Source organism: Phalacrocorax carbo, chromosome 1 (assembly GCF_963921805.1).
Source record: "Phalacrocorax carbo chromosome 1, bPhaCar2.1, whole genome shotgun sequence".
In the NCBI taxonomy this organism is placed as follows: Eukaryota; Metazoa; Chordata; class Aves; order Suliformes; family Phalacrocoracidae; genus Phalacrocorax; species Phalacrocorax carbo.
The window spans coordinates 179,996,953-180,016,995 of record NC_087513.1 but is presented as its reverse complement, the minus strand read 5'-3'; the positions used below and the strand labels follow the sequence as shown (position 1 = coordinate 180,016,995).

Below are 20,043 nucleotides of genomic sequence, written 5' to 3'. Positions count from 1 at the left end.
TCAGTTGTGTTTGAGAGTCATTATTAGAAACTCATTATTAGAGTCTCATAATTAAAAACGAAAACATAAAGTCAGGTATACTCTGTCAGTACATCAAAATCCCAGTTTTCTGTGAGAATTATTAGGACTATCTCTGCTTTCCATTAAATGGATGGCATAGTTTTTTTTCCAAGAGTTATTTTTGTTAGCTCTTTTGGATGTTTGAAACTGCAGATTTACAGTTGCTACTTGGATAAGCAGCATAGCATTTTCCATTAATGTCTTCGAATATTTTTTGCAGCCTGTAGCAACTAAAAATCACCATATCCAGGTGGAAAGAAACACAGCAGTCTAGAAATACAGTTCTTGGAGCTGTACAGAGGATGCCTTTAACCAAAAAAGAGGAAGCAGCAGCAGCCAAGAGAAAGGACACACGTTTTGTCATAGAAAACTTGCCTCAACAGATGAGCTCAGGAGTTAGTGACCCTGCTAGCAAACCCAGGGGTCTCTTGCTGCTGCTGGTAGAATTAGATGCACTGTGAGCCGTTTTAGTTCAGTAAACATTTTTATAACATGCCAAGTTTTAACTATGAACGGAAAGGCATTTGATTATAAACATAATAGCCTATAGTTCATTTGATAGCAAATACTCTTTTGTTGCTGTACCTTGGTTGAATTTCATTGCAACAGTGTCTTTTTTGGCTTGCAAAACAAGTGGTTTTGAATAGCCAAATATTGTTTTATATTTTAGTTAGGTCTAGGTCTTACTAAAACAGGTTGTAGAAAGTGAACAAAAAAGTTAGAGTGCCTTTTCTTATGTATGTTGTTCATGGTGAGTAGCCACAAGTTTGTAGCTTTCTTTATGAAAAAAGTGAGTTGTAGATCAAACATTTATATCAGGAGTCTTCTGTGGTTTTGTCAGAAACCTAAAATATTTAAAGAAAGTACTTTTCAAATGCACAAGCATTCTGCATTCGCTGATACAATTTTGTAAACTGTTCAGGTAATGAATATAATCACATTTTCAAAAGCATGTGTAGGGAGTTATGCTTGAGAGATACCTTTTGGCAACTCATTTTGTTTACCAAAGATGAGTCAGATTTTTACAGTGAAAAGAAATTAAAACAGTTGTAGTGTTCTCTCACATTACAAACATTGATTTTTCTTTGGATAAGTTTTGTGCTTAAATTGAGAGATTAGAGAAGGCTACCAAAAGTGACTGAAAGATATTTAAAGGAAAAATAATATAAATAATCCCTGTGAGAGATATGCCTTTCTTATTACCAGCAATTTTAAAGTAGGTAGGTAGTAATAATAACAGTAAGAATTGTGAAATGTGTGAATTGCTTTTTTTAAAATGATATTGCTGATTGGTAGTGTTTGCTTGGGGGGGGGTTATGATCCTTTGGGTTTGGTACATGTATGTAGCCAACATACTGCAGTGTAATAAAGCATAGTGTTATGTGAGTAAAAAAAATTGTTATATTAGCATACATATTTCTGTTTATAATCTTCAATATTGTGCTTTAAAGATAGTCTTTGCTTTTGTGTTTTTTTTTTTCCCTTAAAATAAAAAGATCCCATAAACGTCATAAGAAGAAAAACATAATTCTGTGAAAACTTTGCAAAGGCTTTGTACTCCTTCAGTTGCCAAAAGCTCTGGCATATTTCCTAACATGACACATGGGGGTTTGTTTTGTGTGTTTTAACACTATGTTGGATTTTTTTGGCATTCTCTGAATGAGCAATATGCAATCTGATGTACTGATTCCTGAGCCGTGCTTTTCTGGAAAAGAAACTTGTTAGTATCTTTGAAGAGTTCAGTAAGTGTTCTGATTTATTTTGTGGAAAAAAACCCTCTTTTTAAACTATTTCTGCCTTTTTTCCTTCTGAAGAAATAATAATACATGTTCTTGTACTTTGTAATTTGGAAGTCACTGGGCTTTACAGTGGTTGCTCAGTTGCATTTTCTTAGTTTTTATTTTCCCTACTGAACGTGACTAGCCCACAGGATTGTGCCTCTGTTCCTGTGACAGGTTTTATATTTATCTTGCAAAGTCTACTTCAAAAGGATTTTTCAAGAAATACATAGGCATATGCTGAATTGCAGGCTTTTTGTCTGTTAAAAATGGGTTTTTTTCTTTGCCAAGTTTGAGAGAACCATGCAGTCTGATGAATTCAAACACATCTTAAAAATTCATTTGTTGAAAATGTTATTTTTCTATCATTTTTATGCCTCTGTGGTTGAAAATCTCACTTAAATTCTTAATGATTAGTTGTCTTAAGTTCTATGCAGGCTGAGATGATGCATTAACAGTGTTTGTAGGGTGATGATGCATCTGCAGTGATTATACTTACCATTGTGAACTCTCTTGTCATGAAGTCTGCATCTGAGTGTTTGCAGAAAACAGGATATATATTACTAGCACCTTTTTCATTTCATTCGATCCTGTCAGTTATTAGCAGTAGCGACAGGTAGTCCTCTTAGTACTAAAAAAGTAGTGGTCAGAAATGAAAGACACATCAGGGAAACTGCTAGAAGCAACTCAAATATGTGATGTTATATAGCAAAGAATAAGGTCTCTTCATTGATTTTTCTGCATATTAACTGTGCTAAGGAGGGCCCAGGCAGGCAGGTTTTTCTGCATTTATATGTGGCATAGTACAGCTTCCACTCAATATAAAAGAAGATTGATTGCTGTGCAGTATTTCTGGCCCCTTGCTGTCCCATATGGTCTCTCAAAATCCAGGGTGGTTTGTGGGTTTATTTTTAGTTGGTTGGTTCATTTTGTGGTTTGGTTCCCTTCCCCCCCCCATATTCAGAGAAATGGCCTTTGTATCAGGGTAGTGGTTTTGAAAAAATGAGCACACCCTTACTGTTACATTAATGCATATGATCAGAGGCACGTGATTACCTGGAATGGCCATATTTATCATTATCACAAGCATTAGGCTTCTATACTCTTCAGACAGGTTGTAATTTCTTCTAAATGACTGAGAGTCTATGTGGAAGCGAAACCAAAAGGCACTGTTGCTGAACTGAGAAAGGTATTTTTTAACTCTGTGCCTTGCCACATTTTCTTCAAAAACTGCCTATGTGGTCTGGGGAGGAAGTGTCTGAAAAGAAGAATTGTTTCTTTTCAAGCACACAGAGGATTGATTTGCTTTTCTCTGTACATCCCTCCTTGCTTTTCTTATCTAGTGTTTCTAATTGTACCTGAGACCTCAGTACTGTTCAGGATTTCTAAATTCACTTCTGTAACCTAGTAGTAACATGTAACCACCTAGTAACCAGACCTAGGTGGTTCCATTTGTGAACAGAAACTGCAGATCAGTTGTTTAATTTGTTATCTTTGATTTGGTACCTTTTCATAGTTGGATTTAGACCAAATAGAAAAATAGTTACAAATTTAAACACCTTTGCATTTGGTTTAGGAGGTACTTCTGTTCCTTTTTAGAGTTAAGATGGCACATTAAGCTTTTTCTTTTTTTTTAAAGAAGTACAAATTAGTTATAAGTAAGGTGTTTGTCTTTTGCCCTGTAAGTGGCGTCTTGTGAGGTTTTTGTACGTGTCATCTGCTTTTTTCAGAGTGTGCTGGTTTTGGCTGAGAAGGGGTCAATTCTCTTCACTGTAGCGCCTGTAGCAGTCAGGGACCTTTCCAGCTTCCCATGCTCTGCCATGTGGGCAGGAGGCTGGGAGGGGCGGGGCCACAGCCAAGTCAGCTGACCCCGACTGGCCAATGGGATGTTCATTCCATATCATGTGACACCGTGACCAGTACATTAATGGGGCAGCTGGTGCAGGGGGGGCAGTTTGCGGCTCGGGGACTGGCTGTGTCGGGTCGGTGGGTGGTGTGTGGCTGCGTCACGTGTGGTTTGTTTTGGTAGTTCATTCCCCTTCCCCCCCCTCCCAGCCCCAGATTTTCCTCTCGTCGTTTTCCTTTCCGTTGCATTTTTGTTGTTGTTTTATTTTAATTATTAAACTGTTCTTATCTCAACCCACGAGCTTTACCCTTCTGATTCTCTCCCCTGTCCCACCAGTGGGACAGTGACCGAGCGCTGTGTGGGGCTGAGTTGCCGGCTAAACCACAACACAGAGTTAATGAAAAATTGTTGTAAGTAATTAGAGCTGTCAAAAGTATTGAATACCTGACTCCATGATCTGCTAGTTCTTTAACTGTAAAACATAGCATATAGTAAACATACTTTATTTAAATGAAATGCAAAGAAATAAACCTATAGTTTTATACTGCAGATTTATTTGTTTTTAACTGTGAATGGTTGGTGACACCAACGAAAATATTTCTATGTTGAAATTAAGTAGATTGAGTTTTGGTTGGAGAGAAGCCTGCTGACTGTGAGAGATAACAAAAATAGTAGACAATTAGCTGCCTTTGCTTACACTTGACTTATTTCTGCTACCGAACTCATACGTTTTTTTCCATTAATCTCCTTATTTTTGTTTTGTTATGAGGAACAATTAATCCAACTTTGCCAGCTTGAATAAGTAAACACAAGGATTATCAGGGAGAACAAAACAATGCCAAGAGCTGTGACTATCAGTTTAAGGAATAATGGACAAAATGCTGAGAACCAGGCATATTTTAGATATTTTCTCTTTGGTTCGTAGGGACTGAGAACAGGCTGGTGCTTCCATCTGCTCAGGATCCAAAGCCACAAAAGCTTTTGGCAGACATGTGTTTGAAAGACTCAAGCAAAGATCAACTTTTTAAAGATTTATATATTTATTTGTTATTAAATGGGCTAGAAGCATGATTATTTTGGTTAGAGCATTGACCCAGGACGTAGCAGGCCAAAACCTTTCTGTTTCAGATTGTGCAGAATTACCTCTTCGGTCCTCCCAAGAGACAGTCTGTTCTTGGGGAGGGCACTTCATGCTCTTCCTGTTAAAATGACCCTCCTGTTCAACAAACTACAGCATTAATGGGATCACAGAAAAAGCAAGTGAGAGGTAGCATGTCTGTGTAGTCTGTTAATAGGGCCACTTCAGGAGAAGGGAGAAAGTAATAGGCTGTAGTCTCTGTTTCTTGCTGTGTTTTATCTATCAGCTGTGTTAGCTGTGTGGGTTGACCTTTTCTGGCCTCTCATCAAAGATTTTTTATCCGGTCTACTTTCTCTCTTTCCTCAACAAACTCATTTATCAGTTTTCTTCTTCAAATATACACCCCATAAATACAGACCATACTCTTGCAGTGGTTCAAATGTGCTGTATAACATCAATATAATGTGGTCTCTTATATCCACTTGCTGCATCTTGAGCATCCCACTTAGTTGAGCTGCAGTTACCCTTATGTTCTCCACCGCCAGTGCTGTCTGCAGCTGATAAGTAACAAAAGGGGTGCACTGTGTAGATGGGTTTGCAAAGAATTGCCTTTGGCAGAGGTTTTTTTACTGTCTCATTAACTCTTCACCTAAATATCCCTCAGAAGAAATAGAACTTTAGTAGAGAGGAAGCGTTTATGGCGAGCAGAAGGACATGCACCCAGACTCTTTGGGACCCACGTCCAAAGAACTCCAAAGAAACAGGGCATTACTGTTCTTTTAGATGTAAATTTCTCTCCTCCTGCTTAGTTGTTTATGCTTGAGGTAAATCAGGATGTGTGGTGTGTGGGGGGTTTTTTGTTTTGTTTTTATATGGTAATATATTGTTTGGACAATTTGGGTCTAGTACATCTGGTTTAATTTCAACAGTCTCTTTCTTGTTTTAGTCTATTATGATTTGAGTATACCCAAAAGAAGTTAAAGGTTTGAAATAAGTTGGTAATGTAATAGAATATAATTAAAAATTTACTTGTTTTCCTAGGCCTTCCTTGACCTTGTTCTTTGTCACACAATTTATTTGACTATCTGGGGGTGAGGGAGCTTGGGAGGTAGAGAGTTTGACCTTTTAGAGTTAAAAGGAATCTGTAACCTTTGGAATTTACCATTTAGTAGCCTTGTTTTCAGCAAACACAGTGCACTGTTGACAGTAAGGAATCTGAATTATGAAATAGTCATGTTTATTATGTAGCTTTACTTCTAAAAATTGAATTTCAGTCAGTGTTAATTGTAAATATCAAGAAAATCAAACTTATTTTTGTTGTAGCATTATGTTAGCATTGGTGACATATGTTAGGAGACTTTTGTACTTTTATTTTGTCAGTACCTTCTCTTTAAATATGAGAGAAAAATCTAGTAAATTTCAAACATTTAGAGAGTAATAAAAAATTATCAATTTTTGTTTCAGTCCTTTATTCCTGTAAATTCAAGTTTGTAGTGAATGCAATGGCAGAATGTCTTTTTTGGGGGGGAAGGGTTGCCACTTCTTTATTAATGTCATCATCCTCCTCAGCTTGTATTTATTTTGTTTCAGCAGACACATGAGCTCAGGTTCCAGTTCCCCAGTGTTATTACATTTTAGAAGGAATTATATTAATATTTATGTAACTTGACAAAGCTGTTGAGTAACTGGAATTTCACTCCATGACATGTAGTGTGTGCAAATATATTATTAATTTCCTTCTAATTTTTTAATCTTTTGGCCAATGTGAGATAGAACATGCCCTGGGTGTAGCTGTCTCAAAGACATGCTTTCATAAAGTTACATAAAAATATAGTCCAAGTTGGAAGAAGAAACCCAAATCATTGCCACCTATGTGGCAAGGGCCGCTGTTTTTGAGTTTAACCACATTATTAAACATGATGAAATCCATGGGAGAGCGCTACAGGAAACCGTACTACATAAATTCCATTGTGCATGGAGCAGTGCTTTTTAAATTGTGTTGGCTGGGATTTCCAGCTGCAGCAGGTCCTGCTGGTTTCTTGTAAGCAAGGGAATAAGATTGGTTCTGTACAGTCATCTTGGGTCATCACATATAAAAACTAAAATGAGTACAATAACTGAGTGATGGTTTCAAACTGAGAAACTCAAGTCATCATCTTAAAATTACCCAGCAGAAAACAAAAGCCTTGTCATTAATTTTGAAACGGATTTTTTCCAGACCATGTTCCCAAATGTCGAGTTAAAATGATGATGACTGGGCTGATGCCTCTCGCTGTTTGACAGAACAGCGTCCCAAATCTTCTTGTTAAATGCCAAAGTAATATTTGTTTGTTACTGCCCTTTAGGAACTATTACTTTTTCAGGAACATTAGCTAATTGTTGGAGGTGGAGCAAGAAAAAGTAGAAGCAAGAGTAACAGCAGCTGCAATAGACAATCTGTGAATAATATCCCTCATCACTTAACTTCTTCTTTAATAGAAGCTTTAGATTCCCGTCAGTTTTTTGGTGATCAGGCCAGACAGCATGAATTCATGAAGACCCTGTAATATTCTCATCTCCTAGGTTTTTTTGTTGACTACTATTGACAAAGTAACATTTACTGTTATTTGGCAGTTTCCATTTGTGAATGGGTTGTGCTTGGTTGTTAAACAATTGGTTAAGGTGTCCTGCTTATTCAAGGCTGTTGCACATGATGTAGTCCCCTGGGAAGCTTTTAGCATAATAAGTGCATCTTTGCAGAAGACATCAGTTTACTAAATTTTACACCTCCTAAGGTTAGAGTAGAAAAATGTCAGGTGTTTTGTGAACAGCTTTTGCATGTCACAATAAATAGACCTAGAAAAAAGATGCTTATGTTCACTATTTGGAAATTCTGTAGTCTCTTTCCATGTTGTCTAGCATTTAGTAGTAAATTAATTTTCCCATACTATTTAAAAATCATTCTGTAACTTAAAGTTCTAACACTCTTTCTAGTCATCTTGTTGCTTTTGTATTATGATCACATTATGTTGGGTATAGAAATAATTTATTTGATCATCCAGTCCTGCTTTTGCACATCATCATGCTTTTGCAACTGATATATTAGAAATTTGGTGTTGTTAAATAGATCTGCAACAGATGGCCTTGTTATTAACGTACTGCTGAAACTTCTGTTCCTTCTAAAAAAGGAGATCTTCCTAAGTGTTTAGTTCTGGGTGGAGCTATTCATGCCAATGTTTAAATGTGTTGCTATTTTTTTTCTTAGCTGTCACCTTTGTTTTAAATCTCCAAGCTTCTTTGTGGGACAGTGGGTTATAACTCTAAATGAAACTTTTTGAAGTCCTGTTTTACAGGTAATTTCTGATAAGTAGATAAATAGCATTTGACTTCTGAATTATTTCTTTCTAGATGTTGAAGATTAATAGTGCCTTTCTAAAGACAGCAAATACTATCTCACGTGAGAATGCTTGTAACTTTTTAGTGGAAAGCAGGTCAAAGATGGAAGAAGGGTAGGAAGAGATGATTTCTGCAGCTGTGTGACAGAAGTAGGTTGCTCGGAGATCTATTATATCCAGTTTTTTTGTTGTCTAGTAAAACTAGCTGTTTTCATTAAGGCACCTAGGCAATAGCTAAAATTACTTATTATATTGCTATGAAATTGAATAGAAATTTCAGTAAACTTTTTCAATTCTTCTATGGAGAATATGTTTCAGTTTTCCCTCAAGGCTTTGGCGAAAGTTTTATAACTGCTCTGGATTCACTGGGGATAAATCTTGCAGTTGTACAGAGTCCTTGTATATACTAGACACTGTCTGAGGTGACTCCCTGTCTTGGCTCAGAAAATGTCTTCATTTAGAAAAAGGTCAAAGGACAGCCCTTGAGAAGAAGCATTCAAATTTGAAGTCAATCCTGAAATCCTGCCAACTAGTGAAATATTAACATGCTCAATCTAGACTTTAGCCCATTTCTACTTTTACCGTTGGAACTACATTCGCTTGTGCGAGTGACTTTGTTTAATGAATTTCATGTTACAAAATATTAAACAAGATTATTTATAACAAAGTATCTCAGAATTCTATGCACATCTTTAACGGTCTATACAAGGCAGTAACTGTTCACAGGTCAAAAAACAGTTTAATCACTTCATGTGTAGTTAACATGAGGAAGAGATGTGAGAGTTCAGGTTGGGAGTAGAAAGAGTGGAAGCCCAAGGATTTTACTACCAGAGGAGGAGAGGTATAAATTAAGAATGTCATGAAGAAAGACTGTTAATTAATTAGGAAGATAAATCTTTCTAGACCATAGGAAGTGTAGAAGGTTGGTGTGTATTATACAGAGGTGGGAAAGTGTAATAAAGATACTTACAGAAAAGTTACAGATACAAAATGAAGAAAACCAGTATTTTCATGTTCCGTCTGTGAAGGAAGAGATAGAGGTACTTTTAAACTTGAAGGATTTCATCTAAAAATAAAAATTAAATGCTACAAGATTTAAAAAGTCATTAATTTTTAAAAAGAAAATGAATATTTATTAAACTCGTGGTTCTTTCTGAGTAATATATATTTACATATGAATGCATTAAAAACATTATTGGTTTCCAAGTCATAAATTTTGCAATAAGATGTATTGTTATCAAGATTATGAACATGCTAAGCCTCATGTATGCTTATGTCACTTCAAAAAAGAAAACAGACAAAAAAACCCAAACCTCTAAGTCATTTTAGTGAAACCTCTTGACTTCTAAAAGTTAGGGTAAATCAAGTGCATGTAAAAATAAAACTAGAGTCTTATTAGCCAGTTTAGTCAATTAAATTGATAAAAATTCTGTGAGCTATGATTAATAATGTGATAGTTGAAAGTATATTTTTAGGCTAAAATTTACATTTTTAATTTTAACTCTTACCATGTAGCAATTAATTATGAAAATTGATGCATTTTTTGTCAGGGATTAGCATTCACTGTCTGTCATGCTAACATGTAAACTGAAGTTCTTAGTTTTTCTTTCCTATAGGAGTGTACTCGGGCCAGGCAGCAGAGAGCCTGAGCGCATAGTCCCACCAGGCATGTGTACCCACAGCAGCCTCATGCACACAGCACACACGTGGCCAACTGCCATGGATGGACATGGGCAGGGAGAATGGCACCTTCGCAGGCACCCACATGACACAACATTGCTCGTATAAATGTGAATCACACCAATGAGTTTATGCTTTCCTTTTCAATCAGGTTCCAAGTCCGCTAGCAGATCTCATACCCAGCCTCCCAGTGCACACACTCACATGGGTCTCTCCTGGCCCTCTAGACCCTTGACCTCTGGTACTCACCTCAGACACCTCTTGTCCAGCTTGCTGGCTAGTACAGACAGAATTTTGCAGGAGGGTTACATGAGCATACATACATAGGTCTGCCCAGTATCTGAGCCCCAGACCTCTCCTCTCTGTTAGATGGCCTTCAGACCAATGGTCTTGCCAGTATTCAGCTGCCAGGTCTTTCTTGTCCCACTTACCAGTTTATCCTGTCTCAAGTTTGCTAGCAGGTTTAAAAACATGTCCCCTCACACACACAATAAAGAACTTCATCACACAGAAGACTTTTAGAAACAGAATTTAATAAGGACATGAGGCAGGCTACAATGATCTCTTGCAGGAGCTGGCCTGGCAAGTGTATTGACCAGGAGCCTGCTTACTTGCAACTGCCCTGTTTAATCTCATTCTTTCTTTATTTTTTCATGCTTATTCCTCCTGGATTCATCTCCATCTTTCCTCTCCTTTGGCTCTTCACCTAAACATCCCATTAAAAATTCCATGTTTGCCTAAAAAAAAAAGGTGAATTCCCTAAAAAGTTTCACAGATCCCAACAATTCTTCTCCTTCCCAGCATCCCATAGCAGGTTTGCTCTTTCTATGAGATCCACAATAATCTTGTTTTTCTTCTCATCAGTTGGAGTTCTGGTTGAATCTCTTGAAGGTAATGCTTGAGTGGTTCCTGTTACAGCTCATTGATCAGTGTGTCCAGAGTTCTGGGTTTTGTTACTATTCCTGTTATCTACGGTTTGTCAGCTGTGTTCATTTTTTGGCTTCTATCTTGCCTTTTATGTTGACAAGTTATTTTTACAGAAAGTTTCAATTCAGAATAAAAGTATTCCTTTTTTCCTCCTTATTTTTCTCCCTCTTCCTTTCTCCATGTTGGAATTCTAATTTTCTGTCTTAAATGGCTATTATTCAAGTGAGTTTTTCTTGTCCCTAGGGAGAAATAAGTAATCTCCTGGAAATTTATGCCCAGCTTTTCTCATACTGGTAGGTGGTTTGGTTCTAAGTACAGCCCAGAGTAGTGTATGTTTTCCCATAACTAGGAATTACAGTTCCGTTTTTGTATCACGAAGGTAGATACTGTATACTTTTCTAAATGTACCTGTTGCTTCATCAGTTAGGGTCTCAAACGCTATTTCTAAAATATGTTTGTGTGAAATATGTTAATAATTAAAATAATCTTTTTCTTTGTAGAACCAAAATTGCAATTTCAGCCACCACATCAAGTACAGCACAAAGTTATGAATGCAGAACAGAATGGCATCAAAGAGAATCATTCAAGACACATTTCTCGCAGTGACATGAGACAACCAAGGAATGAGAAACCCCCTCGTTTTCAAAGGGATATTCAGAATTCAAGGCAGGCTTTGGAAAGCGGTGGGTTACCAAGAAACAGAGGTCCTGAAAGGCACAACTCTTTAGAACATTGGACAGATGAAAAAAATAAAAGTGACAGACATTATCCTAGAAATGATAGGCCAAAGGATTTGGGTTATCCCATAGCTACTCACCAGAGTGATATTACTTTCAAAAAAAGGGATAACAATATGCAAAACAGAGTAGGAAAAGGGGTGTCTTTCACAGAATTCAAGGAGACCTCTGCTGCTCAAGATACTACAGACAACAATAACCAGAAACGTGGGAAAAGGGAAAACCAAATACACAGTTCTGAAAATTTTTGTGATAGGAAGGCACGAACAATTAGTAGTGAAGCCTTTTTGGTAAAAAGTGAGCAACATTTTAGTGTTAGTAATGATTACCAAAATCCTGGTAGAACTGATAATTTTAATGCTGTACCAAATGGAGATACTGACCATCATCAGAAAGGAAGACGAGTAGGACCTATCAAATCATCAGGACCCACTACGATCCCATCTTTTGATGATAAAATGTTGTATTACAACACTGGTCCCAAAAGGAGATCTGGTCCCATCAAACCAGAGAAAATATTAGAACCATCGTTTCACATGGAATATGGAAAAAGTTGGAGACCAGGGGATGAATGTTTTGCTCTTTACTGGGAAGACAACAAGGTATGCCCTTGCCAAATGAGAAGTATCTTAGATTGTACCTTTAACGTTTTCTTACATGCATGTGGAAGATTTAGCACACTAGCACAGATACAAGGATTTGTTCATAGGTGTGTAGGGTGCTTCTTGTCCAGTTTCTTTTGCTATTTTGTTTTTTTATGTCACTTGTATTCATTGCATGAAACTTCAAGTGCTTAAATTAAGTCATCTTGAAGGTGATCGTTTCTGTCATTTAGGTGGGGTTGTAGGATGACTAAGCTCCTAACCGAAGCATTTGACTTAAGTGCTGAAAATTTGAAGGCATGAATATGGATCTAGGTGCCCATATTCTTTTGCAAGGAACAAGAAACAGGATGCTGCGCTATCTAGATTAGTCTGTAATGGTAGAGGTGTAATGCCTTCCTCTAGAATAAGTCAGCATGCAACCTTTACTAGCACAAGGGAAGTCCAGAGTCTGCAAGAACAGTGCTGTTTAAAAAACTCTTTTATTTCAATCATCACAGAAGAGAAACGGCAAAAGGCTTATTTTTTATTATCACTAGCTATTAGCTGAAGAGTTTGTGGAACAAATTAATTAAGCTGCGTGATAGTTTTGTTTTACTGATCCTTAAAAGTTTAAATACTTCCTCTTCAGCTCTTCTTCTTACCCTTGTGGCAAGACACTTTCATCTTCTCCTTTGCTAGAAAAGTTTTAGGCTATTTTCTTTGATTTGTTATTATCTGTTCAGGAGTTCTCTGCACTCGTCTTGGGTAGTTTCTTCAGTTTTTGACCCTTTCCGATAATCTGAGAACTACCTTAAATATTATTGTTCTTTGAATAGGTTTTATTCCCACCCTCTTCTCTTTTTTTTGTTGCTTATTTCATGTTACTTATTTAAGGTTTTTTCCTTTTTTTGTCTTTCTTTACAGAACATAGATAATTAGCTCATCAGCATGACTTTATTTTTCTCTCTTTTGTTTGTATGACTAAAACAGATGAGGCTTGCAAAATTTTTGGCACTGGCAACATATAGTGAGCTGACTCTCTGAAACAGGAATATATGCAGCTTGGATGGATTATTGTGAAATATAATGGCTTATTCTGGAATGGTTTCCTATTTTGAGAAGCATATTTGTATTTGAAATTCTGGGAAGTATGAAACTTGCAAAATAAGTAGATATGAGGTAATCCCAGATTGTTACCTGAAAAGTACTGATCACATTAGAATGGATTTTCCTGAGGTTTATTGGCTTTTTGGTAGTTATAATAAGTGCTGCTGCTCACATCTAGGACAATTTTGAAATGTGATGATAAAATACAGTACGGAGCTTAACAGTGTTAGGAGGCAGTGATTTCTTTGTGTTCAGTAAGATAAAAGTGATTGAATATCTTCAAGAAAGCCGATCCGTGTTTGCATAAATGACAACAAAATCAAGTTTTGTGTTTAGAAAAAGGACTTTTTGAAGGGACGGTTTTATCATATTCTTATCATATTTTATTATGTGCTAAAATTGGTACCAATTAGTATGTACAGTGTATATGGCTGATAAGCACTTACTGATACATGGTTTTTTAAGAAAGTCTTACAGTAACACTTCTCTGTATACAAAAGTGTGTGTTAGTGATGAATTTGTTCTGTTTTCAGAGAAATAAAAACAAGTCTTTTAAATGTTCAGTCTAATTTCATAAGCTGCATATTTTCTCAATGAGTATTCTGAATACATTCTACCATGTCCTTACAGTCTACCATGTGGAAGTTGAATACATCTGGTTTAATATCTGGTACAAATCTTATTCAAAATATAGTACTGACTAAGACTAAATACACACACGTGTGCACACACACATATGTATATATGAAAAGGTAGTTGTTAAGCTGTTTGTGGTATTTCAGGTAGTATTTTATGACCTTTGAAAATTTCTCTTTTAAGTTCTACCGGGCAGAAGTTGAAGCTCTCCATTCTTCTGGGACAACTGCAGTTGTTAAATTCTGTGATTATGGAAATTATGAAGAGGTGCTTCTCAGCAACATCAGGCCTGTTCATGCAGACACGTGGGTATGTTATAACAAATTGTATTAAAAAATACAAGCTCCATAGTCTGTACAAAATATGTAACCCTTCAGAAATTAATGCCTAATCATGCAGAGAGTGCTAATTGCATGTGTAGAAAAATAGTTAAGTGAATACACGAACAAAATCTCAACTTTTAGTTGTCTATATGAAAATTCATAGAAGTGTATTATTGTGTGGTATTTTTCCTGTGTAGTAAATATCAATCGTGTTGTTTGAAAATTAATAATTGACCTGTCAGCCAAACAGCTTTATGCATATTTTTCTCTCTAAAATTTGTTGCTTACTCTATTAAACACAGTTTTCTGTTTTATTTCATGTATGTTGTATGTTGTTCTGTAAAGGTTAGGAAACAGTCTTTTAAAATATATATTCTGAAGGTGTTTACTACCTGTGATTATATGGCTAAAAATAGACATCTGTATCACTTGATTTGGTATCATCATTTTATTCTTGTTTCAATGATTTCTTCTTTGCCAAATGTTGTGGTGGAGATGTATGCCTCAAAATCTGTTTATGAGGTTTAGAATGTATTAGCCTTATGGAAGTTGGAAATTTCAAAAGGCTTTATTTGTGAATGGAAAAAGAGGTACATTTTGATTTTAAAAAATATTGGGACTGCACAATTCTTTGCTGTTTACTCTTGCTGTAAAAAGCTGCACAAAAAGTATTCTTATTTGTATATTGATTCCTTACTGATTAGTTGACTCTGCTTATTTTCAGCTTTTTACTTCTGGGTCATATAGCCATATTACTACTGCTGCAGAGGCTGAACAGTCAACTACTGTTTCCTGCCAGTGGTCTTTTAACTTGTGTTCTTGCTGTAGCTCTCAGATGCTCTTAGGGCCTCTGGGATGACCTTTTTGTACTTAAAAAGATATCTAAAGCTCTTCACCGCTGATGTGTTGCTGTTTCTCCCCACCCCCTTCTTTTTATCCCAATAGCTGAGCTGTAAGGCGCTCGTTTCATACTGTATGATTGCACTTATTTTGACCATTTTTCTGGGTTAATCAGCCTTTTCTTCACACTTTAGATTACAATCTTGAGCAGTGGCTTTTATTTTACTCTAACCCTCTGAAAGTTAGCTCTCATTGTATAAGAACAGTGGTGTTAAACGTGTGTTAAGACCAAGTTCATCTAGTAGTGAGTTGCCACCCTGAACCAACTCCCCCACCCCCCCAAGCAACTCCCAACCTGAGGCAACTCCCCCACCCCCCCACCCCCACCCCGTTTCATTTGTCTGATGTAGTAGTTTGTTAAAGCTGACACCAGATGGTGGGAGAATGTATGGAGAGGGGATTCTGCTGCTGAAGTAGCATAGTCAGGATGCAGCATCATGCTAACTCTAGTCCTCATTATCTATTTGCAGTTCTTAATGAGCTATTGGAGTCATGCTCTGATACTCAGTTTTGTCTTTTAGGCTGAACACTGCTGGTCACTTTGCTTTGTCTCAGTGTTCACATTAACATACAGTGTTCACGTTAACATATAAAACTAGTGCAAAATGAAGTTCTCATGCTGCTTAATTCTTTGTCATAAGATTTAAGTAACTTTGTGATATCTCCTCTTTATAAGAGAACAAAACATTTTAAACTGACTTCATTAATATACTTGTCTTTCACTGATCGATGTTACCAGCAACAATGAACTTGTTTTATTAGAAGTGTTATGCTGAGTTTTATTTCAGTCCTTCCAGGTAACTTCCAGATAGCTAAGTCTTTCTTAGTTGTCTGAATTAAGATTTGTTACTAATATAGAAATATACTGTATGTTAGTTGTGATGTCCGCGTATTGCCAGTTTTTCAGACTCATTTTTTAAAGAGCAGTTGATATTAGGAAAAGATTTAGTGAATTAACTTAAAGCCATAAATTTGGTCTATGTGTTAAAATTGTTGAATCTTTACCATTTTCTCCAGCACACTTTTTTGAATTTAACACTTATGTTAAATTCAAATTTTTTTCCAACAAAAATAAACTGGTGACAGGACAGCACTGGGGGGGGAGTGGGGATTGGGAAGAAAGCAAAAAGTAGCTCACCTGATCACTTGAAAATACAGCAAAAACATCAGTGACCTGATTTTGATGACAAGACCTGTTGTTGAAGCACCTGAGCTTCTGGTCTACTTTTGGCAACCTTTTTTATTGTTTTTGATAATTATATAATGAAAATGATTTACATTGTTAGTAGTTATAATTTCTTCTTCTCTCCCTGCACGCCCCCCCCCACCCCCCCCCACCCCCCCCCCCGGTTATCATTCTACTCTCTATTTCTGCTAACTCTCTATTATTGAACTGCACTGCATTAGAACAAGTTTTGTGGTTTTTGTTTGGTGTTCTTTCTTTTGCGTGATAGTCTCAGGATACATTGTGCTTTCCACTTCAGTGGATAAAGTGTTAATGGACGATCTTGACACTCCTTGATAACTGATTGTATACTGTCCCTCACCCTGTTTGCCCTGAGTCCTTGTAAGTTTTCAGTCCCTCTGACACCTAGCATGCTGCTATTTATCTTTCTGATGGCCAGAATATAGAAGATAAAGCTGTGTTGTAGATAAGGCAAATAAAAAAGGTGGTGGGGAATTTTTTCAATCATCATGTACAATACCCATGTAAATATATGTAAGAATACTATAACTGGGTTTTTCCTTATTACTTGCAAAATATGACTTAGGTCTGCAATTCATAAATATTTTTAATAATAATAATATTACATTTGGATTCCACTGTTTTAGAGTTATTCTAAGCATCTTGTATGTAACACTACAATACTGTATCCTTCTGTTTCCATCAGTGTAGCAGGGGTCGCTTAACGAAAATACTATAATCCCCATGAAAACATTCACTGAAAAACCATTGTAGAAATAAGAACTGCTTGGGTTTTTCCCTGTTAAATATGTAAGATTATTCTAACAACTGAAAGCATGGAACACTAAGGGCCTTCCTGGCTCGCGTAATAGTTTCTGTGGAGAAAAAAAAATAATAAAAAAATAGAGATAATAATTTAAACTTAATTTTATTCTCTCAGCTGTAGGATTTTCGTTCCTTAATAAATTATAGAAATGTGTAGCCTAAGTACTTGTGACATTTTTCCCTGGAGCCAAGTCCTTGTTTTTCTTTTCCATTCTGCATTTCCTTAGTCATGTGGTAGGCCTTGTTCTGCCATTTACATTATGATTACCCTTCTTTCTTTTGTTTTCTATGATTATATGACGGGAATAAAGATTGTCGTTTTCCCACCTTATATATGCTATGGCCTTATTCTGCCTGCTCTCAAAACAAGCTTGAATTTATATGAACTTTTTGCTTACAGTAACTCACTTAAAAATACTAATTATGAAATTAAGTCAGTCGTTCAGCTTAGTTCCTTCTTCTTGTATCTTGCACTGTATTTCTGTCTAAAGGCAAAAAGTATTATTAAGGTGCATGTAAACCTGGTTCTTCAATAATCTATTCCGTTCTGTGGAGAATGAAAATCCACTTTGCAGCTTTCCTTCCTCAACTCATTCTTGCAGTAAATGAGTTGAGGAAAGAAGATAGCGAAGGGTCTTGGATGATGGTTAATTCATGCCAGCAGATATCTGAGAACTCAGATTTGGTGGTGTTGTGTCTCGTACCTCACAGAGCTCTAATTGCTTCTACAGGTGTTGAATTATCTTAAATTAAACTATAATTCAGGGCTTTCTTATACTTGTTCTGTTTCAGGTAAGTAAAGAAGTAAACTGAGTTTTCTGAAGGTGTTTGAACATCTCTGCAGCAATGTAAAGAGGAACACTGAAAACCACTAACTGGAAAGGCTTACAGCTGCCTCTTAAGCTGGAGAAGATTTTTGCCTATGTGTTTTATGGAGGTTTTGAACCCATTACAGTGTCTTGATTTACAGCAGGCAAATACTTGCTTGAAGGATTGGGTGCCACTTCTTTCTGGCTCATCAGCCTGGACAGCCTTGGCATCACGCTGTGATCTTTTTGTGCTGTGTGTCAGGCAGGAAGTCTTTCCCATTGAATAGTGAAGTAGCTAAAGTAGGTAAATGTGTCTTGGTTGGATCTCTTACCTAGCTTCTGTCCTCATTGCCTATACTAAAAAGAAGGCTCTTTAAGAGTTGTACAGTCTATTTAACTGGTTCTAAGATTACTGTAGAAAAAAATGTCCCTAAATAGTTGAATCAGACAAGAATTTGATGTCTTTAGTTCTTTGGCTTCTGTACTGTTAGGAAAAATTTCTAGAATAATTTTACAGTTCATAATTACTCATTGACTAAATGAATTAAATGAAGGCTGAGTATTTTGGACTACCCTTCTTCCTAAGTGGTGGTGCGTATTTATTAATTCATTTTAATCTAAAAACTTACTAGTGTGATTTTAGTTTCCACAAAATGCCATATTTCTGATTTATTAAAATACATTAGATTTAGGCAGTTATTTTGCTGGGATGTGCACCAATATGTGGTGATTTCAGTTGCCTCTGTCCTGTCAGGCTGAAAAATTACTTCCATGGTCTATCCAAAACTTTTTAAGTTTCTTACAAAAGACTTTTTTACTTACTGGAAATGTTGCCTTAAATTCCATCACATCTTTTGACTTTACTCAGAATTAACTTTCAGGTTCTCTCAGGATAATTCTTTATGTAATTTATTTATTTCCATATTGGAACATAGACATATGATCAGAACTTAACTGATACTCTGAAAGTTACTGGCCCTTAGGTCAAATGTAATAACTGACATTTAAAGGTGGTTTAAGAGCTGCATTCTACTTTTTAATAAAGTAAAAGCAGGCGAATTTCAGTTGAGAGGAGCTAATTTATACTAAGTGGATGTAAAACAATGGCTTTCAATTTTTTGTCTGTATCATTAGGCATTGCAAAATACGCTTGAGTCTTTCAGTTGAGCTTTTCATATTCATCAGACTATGAAATACCATTGCAAATTATTGCCAGATGTACAAATCAGATTAAGGACACATTCTTCTTGGAGTTGGTAGTTATTGAAAAAAGTTGTGACAGTTAAAGCAGGGTACTTGGAGCATTATACTGTTCTTCTCCTTACCCTTGTTATTAAATGTAATTGCATGCGATGATGATTATTTGGAGACTGCATATGGGCTCCTCAGGTTGTTTATTTTGAGTCTGTTCCTCACTCAACACTTCCCTTTAAAGTGACGTGCAGTTTTGTTTTGAGATAGCGTAGCTTAATCTGTTTTAAGTATTGTGTTTGATCCTGTAGTCATGTGGTGAAAGTTCTTTGGATTATCGTTGTGAGACTTCTCAAGGATTTTATGCTTGGATTTCTCTGTATTGCGTGTGTTGAGGTTGAACATGTTGAGTATGTAAAAGAAGTTTGATGTGTAAAAATGTCTGGACTGTTCCTTCCATCACCTTTTCTCTCTTCTGATTTCCTCTCTCCTTCACATTTCAGTGTTGTGAGTTGGTCCACATTTAATAGATTTGTATTCCAATAGATTGGCATAGTATTCCTGACCGCTTCCTTTCTAGGGAAGAGGCGATACTGTTGGCTTGGTGTCACAGAAGAGAAGCTTTGACAAACCTAATTTGTAACAGGGTATGTGTGTATGATTCCAGATCACATGGTCTATTTTTTTTTTTTTAATGGTGGTTAATAATTAAAAAGTGGGTGCAATTCAGCACATTTTAAAATGTAAACATACAGCATACATGTAATGTAGAGGTCCTGACTTTCAAATGAAGATACCCTTTTCTGTTTTTTTAGGGAGCTATTCTGAGTTCATGGGCCAGTTTCACTTCTAAGACCTTTTTTAAATAGCTGTGTCCCTGTGCCACCTGTAAGGAGTTTTGGTTTGTTATATTTTTTTAACTTTTAACTAGCTGTTGGGCTATACTTGTTTAAAATTTTTCTCTGTACTTACTTAAATGCATTTGCCATGTTTCACTTCCTA

General features: G+C 36.3%; 1 protein-coding gene across 2 annotated transcripts in view; it reads left to right on the top strand.

The window, feature by feature from the left end:
• Positions 1–20,043, top strand: part of TDRD3 (tudor domain containing 3) — a 119,747-nt gene that overhangs the window by 79,052 nt on the left and 20,652 nt on the right. For both annotated transcript variants that reach the window (XM_064440773.1, XM_064440774.1), the window contains 2 exons: positions 11,244–12,082; positions 13,991–14,116. In XM_064440773.1, coding sequence (XP_064296843.1) covers positions 11,244–12,082; positions 13,991–14,116 — 965 coding nt within the window. The remainder of the gene's footprint in view (positions 1–11,243; positions 12,083–13,990; positions 14,117–20,043) is intronic.